Source organism: Dermacentor variabilis, chromosome 1 (genome assembly GCF_050947875.1).
Source record: "Dermacentor variabilis isolate Ectoservices chromosome 1, ASM5094787v1, whole genome shotgun sequence".
Lineage (NCBI taxonomy): Eukaryota > Metazoa > Arthropoda > Arachnida > Ixodida > Ixodidae > Dermacentor > Dermacentor variabilis.
Genome location: NC_134568.1, coordinates 33,653,284 through 33,670,494, shown reverse-complemented (window position 1 = coordinate 33,670,494; position 17,211 = coordinate 33,653,284). Strand labels below are relative to the sequence as shown.

The following is a 17,211-nucleotide window of genomic DNA, read 5'->3' as shown; positions in this document are numbered from 1 at the left end:
TTAAAGCGAGAAATGCAAGCACGGAGAGATGCGCTCGAGTGCTTCACTTTTGAAAGCAGTCGTGAGATGTGCGAAATGCTTGCCTTTTGCAGCAAGATCCTTTCCAAGGGCAGCTCGGCAATTCGCTCTGAGAGCTACAAAGTGAGATTCTATGCCCTCTATTGTGGCCCGCCGACCTTCACCCATGCGGCCGCAAGGCACCACGGAGTTAGTGCAGCAGTTTTTCCCAACTTTTCCGATTCTTATACTGCGTATTCGATAGGATATCCTGGTGCACAGCTATGAATTATACCCGACGTAGCATAGCGAGAATGCTCCAGCATAGACACCACAGAAATGAACAATCAAATCCTTATTTAATCAAAAAATAACGCAGGTAGATAAAGAACCGCGCGAACTTGATCCGCGGGAAGTGACAGTACATAAAAATGAAAGCGCCCAGAAAAAAGTACGCGTCACGGGCGCGCACACTCTGCCCTGGCGCAGTAGTCTACGACAGCGCATCGGCACAGCAGAGCAGCTGGTGATGACGCAGCTACCGCAGCCGAAGCCCTTGATGACGGACGCGGCCCGTGTCACTGTGCTGCTGCCTGTGTTTCATCCGCATTGAGCAGCCACCGCAACGTCGCCGACAGTGCAGCGCGACGGCAGCTCGGGACACTGCGACAGTCAACACAAGCACAGCTTGAATTGAGCGAATGCCGACTGAAAATTTCATAAATGCATGGATACGGGTCTCGAAGTAAGCAGGCTGATGGCAAACCCAATTATTCCCGGGGTATTGATCGATTTTCAGCAGGGAGACACTCACGGTAACATGCCCTATAAAACGTTCAATATACTTCTGAATGGTTAACCAAGTCTTGCGACCCTTACTGCCATTTGCCTTCGTGCCCTCCAGAACATACAGCTTCCAAGTCGCTGTTTGACCACTCTTACGCTGCAAGCTACAGCTACGCCGCCTTGCTAGCGAATGCGGAGCAACGCGCACCATTTTCCTGCTTGCTTTGAACCCATTTGTTGAAAGTAAATGCCATCCAATACTGCTGGAACGTTCACTCACTTAACAGAGGTTTCTTAACTTTTTACGGCACGTAAGACCACGTCGACTACAGAAAGCGGAAGGCAACATGGGCGATCGACTGAAGCTACCACTGAGCGCCAATTACGCGTCATCTTGCGTAACATTTGCGCATGGCGACGCGTAACTCCATGCATTGCTTAACCTAATGCGTGAAGTCGATGAGTGTTTCCTATATATACACAGAGGTCGCTATGCCAGTGACTGCGGACACTATCGCTTTCTGGTCGCTACAAGCAGTGGTGATGACTAACTGGTATGGGAATTGAGCTGGGGATGAGCTGGAGAGTTGACTGGCGTTCGCTATATACAGGGTGTCCCAACTATCTTGCACAAAGATTAAAAATATGCAAATTCCACGTAGCGTTGCAGAACCGAGGTATATTGTTTGTCGTCGCTTGGAGACAGATTGTTTGCATTCCGCCTAATTAGATATTAGCCTTAATTATGCACCTTCTCAAATATTTCAATTATATTAAACGTGCCAATGAGAAAATCATATAGCGACATGAAAAACTCCCGGTACAGCTTTCAGTTGCTCAATACGCGTTACATATGAGTGCTTTTCCGATCGTGAAAGCAGCCCCCGAATAAACACAAAGTGCCTCGAGGGGCCAGTCGCTCGGGAATAGTCGAGCGGGGCCAGGGATAGCCACTTCGCAAGGATGCCCCTTTTTAAAAATAAAATCCTTCAGTTTTGCAAAGTGCTCAAAATTTGAAGCTCAAACAGCAACGGACTGCAACCAGGGCATTTCATGGGTCGTTACATCGAACTGCAACGAGCAGTCACTCTGCAGCCCATTTCTAAGCATGAAGTAATCCCAAATGGGCGTTTGCTTATCTGTATAGGCCGCTGTTACAAATGTAGGTGAATCTGGAAACGAAACGACGCATTGGAATAGTTTAGAAATCGTTCGCGTTTCAAATTTTGGGCACTGTTGTTTGTATCAAGCTGAGTTTGCTTTTTGATTATTAAATGATATTTCGCTTTGGTGCGTCACCTTTGAATATTGGTGAAGGGCTGCTTGTAGACTCTGCTGAATTAAAATTACTAGTGTTCTTAAGGACATTGCCATTTCCGACACTTGAGAGAATGGTTTGGTAATGCTGATTTATTGTCTCGTAGATTGTGAGAGGCAATACACGCAATGTACTTTCCTCTTAATTTAGAGACATCCATGCCTCACCATAAAGCTCCAGCAATGTTCGCCCGCCTGACGTCGAGAACTGTGCAGTGATTCGACTATTGGCTAATTAGAGCCCGTTTCCTTGCCTTTAGCACCGTTAAGAGCTTGTTATAAAATGGCACAATAAATTCAGCTCGTATATGCTGTGCCTGTTCGATCAAGCACATAAAAAGCAGTTTTGATAGTTTTTCTTCTTTTTTACATTCACACGGGGGATCTAAAAAAAATGAAAAGATAATTAATAGAAACTTGTGGTAAGTCACTACATATTTAATTGCGAATAATGTGAACCTCAGGTATTTCGAACTACAAAAAGTAAGTCATCGAGATCCAGCTGAAAATGAATTGAAGAATTACGGGTGACGCGTCGTACCATCTGTGCCTATCAAATCATTTTGACGCCAGAGCCATCGTTTTCAGTGCTGACGTTCGACGAAACTGCCTACGTACCTTCGCAGCCGTCTGTTCCGGAGCCCGGAGAATGATGTGGCCTTGAAGATGCCAGGACGAAGGATCAACGAAAGGCTCGCATCGCTCCTGCCTCCGGTAACGCGTAGCGGAATGCGAGGCGCTGACGCTGCTGCTGATCCGAAAAAGGCCGCCTGAGATGACGTCATGCGGAAACTTGCGGTGGAAGACGTGGCGAGACCTGCTGCAGCCCTCGTGAGGTCGAGACGGGGGTGAAAACTGTTTGTCAGACGGCGGGTCCCTGGCGCTGTCAGCTCCAAAAAGGATGGGAAGGGGTTCAGGACGCTGGACGAAGTCCAGTCGCCGATGACGCCTTCGGCGACGCTGCCTGTACTCATTCCGGAAGGCTCGAAGGAAGTCAGTGGGGTCGGACGAGACATAATCTGATATGTGCGCTGGTGTCTCGTGCGGGATCGAACAGGGTGCCATGCTTCTTCTTTGCCTTTTACTCGCACGTAATCCTCTCGCGCCCACGAGCGGCATCTTGTTTGCTCCTCATTTCGTGGCGCTTACCCACTACGGGGGATTGAATGGCCAAGAAGCCGGCGGTTGTAGGCAAGAGAGAGAGTGAAAACTTAAAATAGAAAGTAAGTCAGGGTAAGGTAGAAATGTTTAATAGTTAGGAAACAAACTTACTTGGCAATAACTGAATTAAAGATGATTATAACTATATGTAGAGAGCAGATTTGGTAGTATTAGAATGATTTCGAATACTCAATCAGCGAATTGATGAAATATTCCATTATTGATTGAGCAGAATTGATAAGGTATCATCCTTGCGTCACAGAGATAATGCAAATTGCCATGCAGATTATCTATCATGATTTCTTGTATAATTTCTTAAAACCCGCCTCGTGCCAGGAACGAGAAAGTTGCATTGGTCATTATATCCTCGTAATATTATCTTCGCAAATTGTTCACCATAAAACGGTTGTTAAATATGTCGACACCAGTTGGCCGCCTTCTGACGCATAATACAATAGTTCGTCCAACTTCACAATATGCAATAATCATTTCGGAGCCCTGCAGGAAAACAAATATTGAAAAATTAGAAAGAACTCAAAAGAAGGCTGTCCGATTTATCTACAATTCTTACGGTCGAGCTTCTATAACAGATCTCCGTAGATGTACTGGCTTCTCTTCGATTACAGAACAAAATAGTGTTTCCCAATAGAAATTATTTTTCCAGCTCGTGAATGGCCACTACCATATTGATAGCTCGCACATTTTAACACCTTGAACTGGTTATGCTACTCGTCCTAAAAACTGCCTAGCAGTAACCCCATTAACTCCGCATAACAATTGCTTCAAATGCTCTTATTTTACAATAACAATAGTCAACTGGAATAAACTTCCGGGTGAAGTCGTTACACTAAATTCTCTATACCGTTTTCAGGCGCACCTGCATTTTTTACTCTATCACACATTATTTGTTCCTTTTTGCTTGTACTGAACTGAACCGAACTGAACCGGAACGCAACTATTTATTTTTTCACTCCGGAACGAAACGGAAAACATAAGGGTTTCGGCTCAGGTTGTCCATCTTCCCTCGGATTTTCGTCCATGTTTTGCCTGCACTTGTGGCTAAATCATGCCACCTAGTTTGTATAGATGCACGCAAGCTTGCTGTCATTTTAGAAGAGGCAGCGCCGATAATGCGCTTTTTCAAGTGGCCCCGTCCGGAGGCGACTATGTTAGTAATGCGCTCGTGGGCGTTTGTAATTGGTGACCGTCTAATGAATATCTGGTGGTGAGAGACCTATTCATAATCACTGAATTGAAGAAGCGCTTTCTAGATAGGCAGTTGCTATTCATCGCATTGATATGCAAACTAAATTATGTACGTTGGAAAAGATGTTACCCTTTTTGTAGCTATTTTATAGCTATTTTTTATAGGAAGTTGAACCGAAATCTCTTCTCTGTAAAAAAAAAAACAACGTAAGATGTTAGACACTTTTATTTCCGCTCAACCCTTCAAGTGTTGTCAGAAACAACGCGTTAAACGCCTCTGAGACGTGTGAAGGGATTGTCGATGACTGAGAAGACATTGACAATCTGTTCACATGTGTTGAAGACATTTAACACGTTGGCATTGACGGCAAGAGACTGGACAACCAGGAGGTGCAGGATTTTAGCCAAATCTTCTCCGGACACGACTTCATGTCTTGCCAGTTTATCTTGAAACGTGCCCATCGTTTGGCTGATGTCAGATAGAAGATGACGGCTTCGTATCGAGGCAGGTGCCGCTAAAGAATGTGCTTCGTTTTACAGTGATGGGACTTCGCGCTTGAGGACGTCGTTCATTCGGTTAACCTCTTTGGTGATAAATATTCTCACAAGACTATCGTTTTACTACATAACGTTACTGATATGCGAAGCGACTTTGAGCCGGTTTTCATCAAGTGTTGCCTGGACCTGAATCTAACACGCCGCATTCACGTGTTTCATAGCCGCTGCTACGGGCCCGGCAAATATCATGAACAGGGCACTGCCGTCGTCTCTGTCGGCACCCAGAACGACTCAGACGCTCTTGGGATGATTCGAACGTCATGTATAAAGGGACAGTCCAATCTACATTGATCCGCCTCTATCAAAGTTGAGTCACTACTTCAACGGTTCAAGCATGGTCTGCAAAGAGCCATTTGCTTGTGACAACTTCGGGCTTCATTCAGCTGTGAGCAGAAGGTGCCAAATTATCAGCCAGGCGTAAGTCACAGTTCCAAGATGGCATTCAACCGGGTTCGTGGTAGTTTGCTGTGACCCGGCACGACAGTATGACGCCACGACAGGTTAACCAGGCTCAAATTAAAAAAAAAACATTAAAGATTACCTAGACCACAAGCTGACGCGAGACCTTTCCCTCACTGAGGTTTTTAGCGCACGAAAAGGGACAAAAGACAGTGGCGAAACGAGGACACAGCGCTAACTTCCAACAATGGTTTTATTCCACAAAGCGGTAGACACATATAAATAATACCCACAATCGTACGCATGCGCATATGTACTGATTTTTGTGTCTGCCGCTTTGTGGAATAAAACCATCGTTGGAAGTTAGCGCTGTGTCCTCGTTTCGCCACTGTCTTTCGTCCCTTTTCGTGCGCTAAAAACCTCAGTTATGGAATACCAACACGCCCTAACCTACGCTCTTTCAAGTTACCTTTCCCTCGCTAGGCTCCCTGCATCGGAGCATATGTAGGTTCCGGTCGCAGCCGAGCACCGATCGACGTCTTAGCTTTCCGATAAATGCGCTTTCGCTCACCATTTTCGGTTAAAACCGAATCCTTAAAAATAAATGCATAGTTCACTTTTCGCTTTCAACAGAAAACTCTGCATTCTGAATATATATTAGGAATTGAACTACTTGATGTTTTGATGGCCTGCACGTATGTCATCTTCAGGGGTGCTATAACGTAAAACTATTCCAAACCTTTCTATTCCAATTTTGCTATCAGCCCTCCGCGATTGGTCAAAAACTTTTTTGGACCACCTCCACTTCACATGGCTGTCACGCGACGTCACGAAAACCGCGATACCTCCCCATCTGGTACGATGTGTCCACCCTGATTATGCATAATTTGACCGAACAAAACAAAAACACGTATTTCTGATTCCACGCCTTTTCGCCGTTAGACCTCGGCTATTGGTCAAAAGTTTTAGGGCTGCACCCACTTCACCTGCCTTTCACGCGACATCACAAAACCGCGAAAACTCACCGCGTCAAAGTGACGTGTACGCGTTAAAGATGCATTAATATGCCGAACAAAACTGAATTTTCCTCTGAATAGCCGCAGGTTGCCCCGTTCCGAAAGGAATAAAATATGGCTGCCGCCGATCTCTCAGGCGCTGGCTACTCGCACCTGCCGGAGAGCATGGGTTTATTTGCGTAAAATAAAACTTCTTGCGTGGCCGTGTAACGTTTTCGAGCACTTTCGGAACTTTTACCACATCGCTCTGCCAACTCTTCTTTGCTGAGGATCCGTTTTGGCGTCATTCATAAGGTTCCGTTGTATGCCGCCGCGATTTTCCACCATCCATCGCAGGTTAAGTAAGGGAAAGCGGACCAATCGCAGACGCCGGTACCACCCTCTTCATCCGGTCATCGATTTTCAGTGCACTGGCTCTGCCCCATCGAATCCATCTCCACTTGAGCGTTCTCCTCGCCTTTGGTCAGCCAATTAGATACGACAAGCCGGTCAGTGTAGGCAATGTTATTCGTTTTTCAAGCAAACAAAAATGACCTCCTATGAACGAGGAGAGCGTTTGATTGGTCTGTTTAGATAAGCCTGCGGTTGACGGACCGGTGCTTACGTCCGTGGTTACGCAAATGTGACGTCAGGAGATTGGAATAAAAACATATTGGAATAGTTTTACGTTATAGGGCCCCAGCTTTTCATTGCGTTAGTTCTGAATCATAGTAAACAGTATTAGTATTCTGCCATTTTTTAACTACAAAGCACGCGCGAATTCCTGCATTCACTTTTTCTTCTTTTTTTTTAAAAGGAAAACCCATCCTTGCAATTGAGATAGTTGCGACAAGTATGCACAAGCATGCCAGGCACGCGTCCTAGAACGACTATTTTTGTATCTTCAAGCCGGGCTCACGACAGTTACACTGCAATAATGGCAACACGATAATAGAGCTATGTGCACCGATAAGGAACACAGGGCAGGCATTGGGCAGCGACTGTTTTCGTGTTGACATCTACGCCCGTCCTGTCTAAGCTAATGTTTCTTCCAATTGATTTCGCGCCGACTAATATTTTCCGCTATTTCAGTAACATAACTCATCCCACTTTTCTGAACTGTCATACTTTCCGTTCCAACGAGTACAAGTTGCCCTATTGTAATGCCCAGGCCAGCGACAGTCAAGACCTGGCGTCAAAGCCTCTAGGCGACTGCCCTCTTCAACCTCTGGGACACTTAGCAATGCGATAGCGGCACTGCGTTACAAACGTGTAAGCATGACGAAGTGAGAAATGCTCCTTTTATAAGGAAGATGGCCTTGCCAGTTAAGCTCGTCGACTGCTTTGCTTAAACCACTCTGACGTGCAACGATTGCCAACGTCTTCCAAAGCTGAGAAAACCGCATATATGGTCTTCGCATTACCATTTCATATGCATCGAAACAAGTGCTATTCCCGCATTTGCGGGCGCCTATAGGAAAACAAATTTTTGTTGGCGTAGGCTCATTGACTCGCGGCCGCTTCGTGCAAAGGCAGCAAAAGAAATGTGAGACATTTTGCAAGACTTTCTTTCCTGTTTGAGCTCATTATTATTTACAAAAAAAAAAAAGAGCAAGCAGGTCAACCTGACTTGTCCGACGAGCGACGTCATTTGTTGGCTCCGCATTTGTGTGTTCGCGGGTATTTTTGTAGATGTCCAGCACCTCGCAACAATGAAGAATCGCCCACCCGAGAGCCGTACAGCTTTATTGGTATATGTGAAACGACGTTAATTCACTTTCCTGCGATCACGCTAAACCTCTTTCAGCTCCTTGGTCAGCGCTCGCTCGGCTCTTTTTTTCTTCTTGTAAAGCATAGTGGCGTGCGCCGATGCTGAACACTACCCGTTGCTGGTAAGCACACCAGGTTTATATAAAAGCTAAATGCAGGTGCGTGGGCCTTTCTCATGTCAGTGCCTGTTTGAACCGAAAAGCTACAGCTGAAAGAACAAGAGCGTACCCCCCCCCTCCCCCCTTCCCGAAGATCTCGGCACAGACTATCTGATGATGACTGTCTATAGATATTGTTGTGATAGTTCAGGCACTGTTGCGACGCATTGTACTGCAGAAGACACCTTTATTTAGGACATGTAGTGCTCATTCTGAAATTTATTTCCCTCGGCTATATGCGACACACAGTGCCTGGGGGATCAGTCGACGATGCTGTGACGCTCGCTCGCCAGGGTCGGCCATGACCACGACGCCATCACGACGACTGTATGACGTCGACGCAGTGTTCGATAGAATGGCGGAGAAGGAATAGCGAAGAAGAAATGACGTTCATGGAACGACAAGGCCGTTATGACGGCTATATGTCAAGATGATAACGAGAAGACGATGATGGCGTGGCGTTGACAGCTTGAGGCCGATGGGACGATTACTAGTGTATGAAGACGATGGCGTGATGAAGACTGTGTGATGACGATGTCGTGACGACAACGAAATGTCGGCGACGGTATCACGAGAATCGGATGAGGAACATGGAACGTCATCACGACGACAGTATGACAATGAATGCATGACGACGACTGTATGACAGTGATGCAATGATAACGATGTCATAACAACGCCGGCACAATCATGATGGAATCATGAATGATTCCGACGGCTTGACGAATACAGAACGACGTCGCCAGCTCGACGAATGTGTTAGGCGACGACGGCAAGACGACAGTGGGGTGAGGACGACTGTTTGACGACGATGGCATGACGAACACGGTGCGACAAGAGTCGGACCACGAAGCTGCAATGACGATGATGGAGCGACCACGACGGCATCGCCACCACGAGCACATACTTGTGACCAAAGCTGGTAGAAAATTTGGGTCGTTGGGTCGGCGTGTGAGGCTAGGTAAATAGATTCGAATTGCCCGAAGTGAGTAAAGAATGCCATTCCCTATAAACTTTTTCAGTGTCACTGAATGCCGGCACGTTCTCTACTCTCTCGAGACGGATGTTCGCAGTAACACAAAGTTGACGAGATACGAGGTAGTTCCGCCCATCTCTTGTATATATCTAGAAGCATATTTTCTCATCCCTCTGGGTTGGCTCACTCTGGGTTTTTGTCAACGCGTGGCGGAACGCGCCTCTTCGTGGCCGTGATTGCACCGCGAAAAGTGCGCATTCAACGACCGCGATTGTAGGCGTGACTCCCGGACTTCGTGCGCCGCTACCGTGGCGATTCCGTAACACTCTTAATAGGCTGTGTTGTAAAATATTCAAATGTGTTAAGAACCCACCTGCTTTACAGCATGCTACTAGAACTTCACCGCAATGTCCCAGCGGGCCTCTGGTATGTATAACCGCGAGTCGTTTTCGATAACTAAGGGCCCTACAACGTAAAACTATTCCAATATATTTTTATTCCATTCTCCTGACGTCAAATTTGCGTGACCGCCGACGCAAGCACCGGGCGGTCACCTGCACGGTTGTCTGAACAAGCCAATCAAACGTTCTCCTCGTTCATAGGAGGTCACATTTGTTTGCTTGAAAAAAGAATAACATTGCCTACATTGAGCGTTTTTTTTATCTAATTAGCTCACAAGAGACGAGGAGCACGCTCAAGTGGAGAGGGATTCAATGGGGCCGAGCCACTGCACTAAAGATCGATAACCGGATAAAAGAGGTGGTGCCGGCGTGTGCGACTTAGCTTGCGGTGGTTGGTCGAAATTCCTGGCGGCAAGAAACGGAAGCTTACGAATGACGCTAAAACGGATCCTCAGTAAACAAGAGCTGGCAGAACGAGGTTGTAAACGTTCCGAAAGTGCTCGAAAACGTTACACGGCCACGCAAGAAGTTTTATTACACGCAAAAGAACCCATGCTCTCGGGCAGGTGCGAGTAGCCAGTGCCTGAGCGATCGGCGGCAGCCATATTTTATTCCTTTCGTAACGGGGCAGCCTGCGGCTATTCAGAAGAAAATTCGGTTTTGTTCGGCATATTAATGCATCTTTAACGCGTACACGTCACTTTGACGCGGTGAGTTTTCGCGGTTTTGTGATGTCGCGTGACAGCCAGGTGAAGTGGGTGCAGCCCTAAAGCTTTTGACCAATAGCCGAGGTCTAACGGCGAAAAGACGTCGACTCTTAAATAACTATTTTTCTTTTGTTCGGTCCGATCATGCATAATCAGTCTGTACACGTCATATCAGATGGGGAGCTATCGCGGTTGTCGTGACGTCGCGTGAAAGACAGGCGAAGTGCATAGGGGTGTTTCAAAAAAGTTTTTGGCCCATCGTGGAAGCGTGATTGCAGAATTGGAATAGAATAGTTTGGAATAGTTTTACGTTATAGCGCCCTAATTTTGTTCGTGATATAATGTTTTCCGTCTTTTTTCCTATCAGTTACGGCAGTTACGCCGAGAGGCGGCGCGACGTGTACATGTTCCAAAATCGTGGGGACGTTTCTGGCGATGTGCGTCCGCTTTGCAGTTTTCCACGGAGACGGCAGCAAGCAAAGCACACAGGCGGTAGGGAAAGAGTGTTACGCAAACAAGAATCACCATACACACCACTCATTGTTCAGTAAGCTTACAACTAAAAACCTGCGCGCATGTTTGCAGGCGTAGATAGCACAGCGTTGTGTCACCATATCAGTTATGATCATTTATATCGCGAACTTAAGAGAGCGCACATTCAGACCGTACAACAGACGCCGCGAAAAGATGGTTAACAGTACGGTTGTTGTTTGTTCGCGGCCGGAATTTAGACTGACAGAGTGAAGAAAATTTAAACGAAAGCTAAAGGAAAACAAATGCTTGAACGTTTGGATCCCCACCAATAGTTAACCAAAATTGTCAGCAACTTCAGTGCTCCTTCTCCAAGCCATTATTAGAACATGTGGAATCAACGTCAACGAAATCACGATGCCATCCAGTGGCCAGGACGGCACGCAGATAAGTGACTTTGTACTCAAGCTGTCGGTTGAGTCCAACGCTAACAGCAGCCCCCAAATGGCTGTGACCTCATGGTATCGCGAAAGTGTCTCGAATTTCCATCAGCACAGAGCGAATTTCCATCAGCACAGCAGTGTCCGGGAACCCACTCGAATGGTATGCAGCAATACTCATTTCGCAAGGCAAGGCTGGTACAGTGCGGCCACTTCGTGAACAAGCCACTAATGTAAAGTCCTCGTCTAAGCGCAGAGGCTGGTATATAGAGTCACAAAAGACGGTTCATGCACGCCTGAGGCGGTTATCTGGACGTGTAATGAAGTGCTTTGCGAATGACAGAGCCGCTGCGCAACCGCATTTATGGAGCAGTTTATAAAAATCATTAAGAGTATAAATTAACAGAGCAACATGAGAAAAGTTTAGGTGAATCTTGGTGCATGCACTCAGTTTTGTGGACTCCATGTTCAAAACAGTAAAATGCACTGACGATCGAGCTGCCTATATATGAGGTATCCCCTGCGACGTAAAGCACTAATTCCGTGATGCGCCATTGTTGAAGGAATCATCGTCATAATCATCATCGTCATTATCAGTGCAATAAAGGAAAGACCTCGCGCAGGCCTTGCTTTCTATTGTTGCGCGCACTTGAGGGAAAGACTAAGCATAATTTCCTCTGAGTCACCGATAGCCGAAAGCACGTGTTCACATATCGCCGTGTTGCTCAAACACGAAGCATGCACCACAACGCATTCGCTTTTACTGTGCGCCCAGCCTGATACCGCGCTTGTACTTACATCGGAGTAAATCGTGGTAGTGCAGTAGAAAGCAAACTTCGTGGCGGGCAACGCTCGTTCCTACGTGCATTACAAAAGTGTAGTGCTAAAGTGTTAAGTGCACTCGCATTTAATTCAAAACTGCAATATGGAATCAGGCATTTATGTGCGATTAGATATTTTTAAACGTAAACAGCCATATTTCTTTTTAGCACGACACATATTAATTTTTCAGTTAAAGCGAGAAATGCAAGCACGGAGAGATGCGCTCGAGTGCTTCACTTTTGAAAGCAGTCGTGAGATGTGCGAAATGCTTGCCTTTTGCAGCAAGATCCTTTCCAAGGGCAGCTCGGCAATTCGCTCTGAGAGCTACAAAGTGAGATTCTATGCCCTCTATTGTGGCCCGCCGACCTTCACCCATGCGGCCGCAAGGCACCACGGAGTTAGTGCAGCAGTTTTTCCCAACTTTTCCGATTCTTATACTGCGTATTCGATAGGATATCCTGGTGCACAGCTATGAATTATACCCGACGTAGCATAGCGAGAATGCTCCAGCATAGACACCACAGAAATGAACAATCAAATCCTTATTTAATCAAAAAATAACGCAGGTAGATAAAGAACCGCGCGAACTTGATCCGCGGGAAGTGACAGTACATAAAAATGAAAGCGCCCAGAAAAAAGTACGCGTCACGGGCGCGCACACTCTGCCCTGGCGCAGTAGTCTACGACAGCGCATCGGCACAGCAGAGCAGCTGGTGATGACGCAGCTACCGCAGCCGAAGCCCTTGATGACGGACGCGGCCCGTGTCACTGTGCTGCTGCCTGTGTTTCATCCGCATTGAGCAGCCACCGCAACGTCGCCGACAGTGCAGCGCGACGGCAGCTCGGGACACTGCGACAGTCAACACAAGCACAGCTTGAATTGAGCGAATGCCGACTGAAAATTTCATAAATGCATGGATACGGGTCTCGAAGTAAGCAGGCTGATGGCAAACCCAATTATTCCCGGGGTATTGATCGATTTTCAGCAGGGAGACACTCACGGTAACATGCCCTATAAAACGTTCAATATACTTCTGAATGGTTAACCAATTCTTGCGACCCTTACTGCCATTTGCCTTCGTGCCCTCCAGAACATAAAGCTTCCAAGTCGCTGTTTGACCACTCTTACGCTGCAAGCTACAGCTACGCCGCCTTGCTAGCGAATGCGGAGCAACGCGCACCATTTTCCTGCTTGCTTTGAACCCATTTGTTGAAAGTAAATGCCATCCAATACTGCTGGAACGTTCACTCACTTAACAGAGGTTTCTTAACTTTTTACGGCACGTAAGACCACGTCGACTACAGACAGCGGAAGGCAACATGGGCGATCGACTGAAGCTACCACTGAGCGCCAATTACGCGTCATCTTGCGTAACATTTGCGCATGGCGACGCGTAACTCCATGCATTGCTTAACCTAATGCGTGAAGTCGATGAGTGTTTCCTATATATACACAGAGGTCGCTATGCCAGTGACTGCGGACACTATCGCTTTCTGGTCGCTACAAGCAGTGGTGATGACTAACTGGTATGGGAATTGAGCTGGGGATGAGCTGGAGAGTTGACTGGCGTTCGCTATATACAGGGTGTCCCAACTATCTTGCACAAAGATTAAAAATATGCAAATTCCACGTAGCGTGGCAGAACCGAGGTATATTGTTTGTCGTCGCTTGGAGACAGATTGTTTGCATTCCGCCTAATTAGATATTAGCCTTAATTATGCACCTTCTCAAATATTTCAATTATATTAAACGTGCCAATGAGAAAATCATATAGCGACATGAAAAACTCCCGGTACAGCTTTCAGTTGCTCAATACGCGTTACATATGAGTGCTTTTCCGATCGTGAAAGCAGCCCCCGAATAAACACAAAGTGCCTCGAGGGGCCAGTCGCTCGGGAATAGTCGAGCGGGGCCAGGGATAGCCACTTCGCAAGGATGCCCCTTTTTAAAAATAAAATCCTTCAGTTTTGCAAAGTGCTCAAAATTTGAAGCTCAAACAGCAACGGACTGCAACCAGGGCATTTCATGGGTCGTTACATCGAACTGCAACGAGCAGTCACTCTGCAGCCCATTTCTAAGCATGAAGTAATCCCAAATGGGCGTTTGCTTATCTGTATAGGCCGCTGTTACAAATGTAGGTGAATCTGGAAACGAAACGACGCATTGGAATAGTTTAGAAATCGTTCGCGTTTCAAATTTTGGGCACTGTTGTTTGTATCAAGCTGAGTTTGCTTTTTGATTATTAAATGATATTTCGCTTTGGTGCGTCACCTTTGAATATTGGTGAAGGGCTGCTTGTAGACTCTGCTGAATTAAAATTACTAGTGTTCTTAAGGACATTGCCATTTCCGACACTTGAGAGAATGGTTTGGTAATGCGGATTTACTGTCTCGGAGATTGTTAGAGGCAATACACGCAATGTACTTTCCTCTTAATTTAGAGACATCCATGCCTCACCATAAAGCTCCAGCAATGTTCGCCCGCCTGACGTCGAGAACTGTGCAGTGATTCGACTATTGGCTAATTAGAGCCCGTTTCTTTGCCTTTAGCACCGTTAAGAGCTTGTTATAAAATGGCACAATAAATTCAGCTCGTATATGCTGTGCCTGTTCGATCAAGCACATAAAAAGCAGTTTTGATAGTTTTTCTTCTTTTTTACATTCACACGGGGGATCTAAAAAAAATGAAAAGATAATTAATAGAAACTTGTGGTAAGTCACTACATATTTAATTGCGAATAATGTGAACCTCAGGTATTTCGAACTACAAAAAGTAAGTCATCGAGATCCAGCTGAAAATGAATTGAAGAATTACGGGTGACGCGTCGTACCATCTGTGCCTATCAAATCATTTTGACGCCAGAGCCATCGTTTTCAGTGCTGACGTTCGACGAAACTGCCTACGTACCTTCGCAGCCGTCTGTTCCGGAGCCCGGAGAATGATGTGGCCTTGAAGATGCCAGGACGAAGGATCAACGAAAGGCTCGCATCGCTCCTGCCTCCGGTAACGCGTAGCGGAATGCGAGGCGCTGACGCTGCTGCTGATCCGAAAAAGGCCGCCTGAGATGACGTCATGCGGAAACTTGCGGTGGAAGACGTGGCGAGACCTGCTGCAGCCCTCGTGAGGTCGAGACGGGGGTGAAAACTGTTTGTCAGACGGCGGGTCCCTGGCGCTGTCAGCTCCAAAAAGGACGGGAAAGGGTGCAGGACGCTGGACGAAGTCCAGTCGCCGATGACGCCTTCGGCGACGCTGCCTGTACTCATTCCGGAAGGCTCGAAGGAAGTCAGTGTGGTTGGACGAGACATAATCTGATATGTGCGCTGGTGTCTCGTGCGGGATCGAACAGGGTGCCGCGCTTCTTCTTTGCCTTTTACTCGCACGTAATCCTCTCGCGCCCACGAGCGGCATCTTGTTTGCTCCTCATTTCGTGGCGCTTACCCACTACGGGGGATTGAATGGCCAAGAAGCCGGCGGTTGTAGGCAAGAGAGAGAGTGAAAACTTAAAATAGAAAGTAAGTCAGGGTAAGGTAGAAATGTTTAATAGTTAGGAAACAAACTTACTTGGCAATAACTGAATTAAAGATGATTATAACTATATGTAGAGAGCAGATTTGGTAGTATTAGAATGATTTCGAATACTCAATCAGCGATTTGATGAAATATTCCATTATTGATTGAGCAGAATTGATAAGGTATCATCCTTGCGTCACAGAGATAATGCAAATTGCCATGCAGATTATCTATCATGAATACTCAATCAGCGATTTGATGAAATATTCCATTATTGATTGAGCAGAATTGATAAGGTATCATCCTTGCGTCACAGAGATAATGCAAATTGCCATGCAGATAATCTATCATGATTTCATGTATAATTTCTTAAAACCCGCCTCGTGCCAGGAACGAGAAAGTTGCATTGGTCATTATATCCCCGTAATATTATCTTCGCAAATTGTTCACCATAAAACGGTTGTTAAATATGTCGACACCAGTTGGCCGCCTTCTGACGCATAATACAATAGTTCGTCCAACTTCACAATATGCAATAATCATTTCGGAGCCCTGCAGAAAAACAAATATTGAAAAATTAGAAAGAACTCAAAAGAAGGCTGTCCGATTTATCTACAATTCTTACGGTCGAGCTTCTATAACAGATCTCCGTAGATGTACTGGCTTCTCTTCGATTACAGAACAAAATAGTGTTTCCCAATAGAAATTATTTTTCCAGCTTGTGAATGGCCACTACCATATTGATAGCTCGCACATTTTAACACCTTGAACTGGTTATGCTACTCGTCCTAAAAACTGCCTAGCAGTAACCCCATTAACTCCGCATAACAATTGCTTCAAATGCTCTTATTTTACAATAACAATAGTCAACTGGAATAAACTTCCGGGTGAAGTCGTTACACTAAATTCTCTATACCGTTTTCAGGCGCACCTGCATTTTTTACTCTATCACACATTATTTGTTCCTTTTTGCTTGTACTGAACTGAACCGAACTGAACCGGAACGCAACTATTTATTTTTTCACTCCGGAACGAAACGGAAAACATAACAGTTTCGGCTCAGGTTGTCCATCTTCCCTCGGATTTTCGTCCATGTTTTGCCTGCACTTGTGGCTAAACCATGCCACCTAGTTTGTATAGATGCACGCAAGCTTGCTGTCATTTTAGAAGAGGCAGCGCCGATAATGCGCTTTTTCAAGTGGCCCCGTCCGGAGGCGACTATGTTAGTAATGCGCTCGTGGGCGTTTGTAATTGGTGACCGTCTAATGAATATCTGGTGGTAAGAGACCTATTCATAATCACTGAATTGAAGAAGCGCTTTCTAGATAGGCAGTTGCTATTCATCGCATTGATATGCAAACTAAATTATGTACGTTAGAAAAGATGTTGCCCTTTTTGTAGCTATTTTATAGCTATTTTTTATAGGAAGTTGAACCGAAATCTCTTCTCTGTAAAAAAAAAAAAAAACAACGTAAGATGTTAGACACTTTTATTTCCGCTCAACCCTTCAAGTGTTGTCAGAAACAACGCGTTAAA

The 17,211-nt window shown here is 45.9% G+C and overlaps 2 protein-coding genes across 2 annotated transcripts; both read right to left on the bottom strand.

Moving 5' to 3' along the window:
- Window positions 1-343: 343 nt before the first annotated feature.
- Window positions 344-3,118, bottom strand: LOC142570791 (uncharacterized). The gene is made up of 2 exons (XM_075679123.1): window positions 2,719-3,118; window positions 344-660 (listed from the first exon to the last, which is right to left on the bottom strand). Exons 1-2 carry the CDS (start codon window positions 3,114-3,116, stop codon window positions 576-578), a joined length of 483 nt encoding a protein of 160 aa, XP_075535238.1. The 5' UTR covers window positions 3,117-3,118; the 3' UTR covers window positions 344-575.
- Window positions 3,119-12,697: 9,579 nt separating this feature from the next.
- Window positions 12,698-15,497, bottom strand: LOC142570788 (uncharacterized). Its single transcript, XM_075679120.1, has 2 exons — window positions 15,073-15,497; window positions 12,698-13,014 (listed from the first exon to the last, which is right to left on the bottom strand). Exons 1-2 carry the CDS (start codon window positions 15,468-15,470, stop codon window positions 12,930-12,932), a joined length of 483 nt encoding a protein of 160 aa, XP_075535235.1. The 5' UTR covers window positions 15,471-15,497; the 3' UTR covers window positions 12,698-12,929.
- Window positions 15,498-17,211: the final 1,714 nt, after the last annotated feature.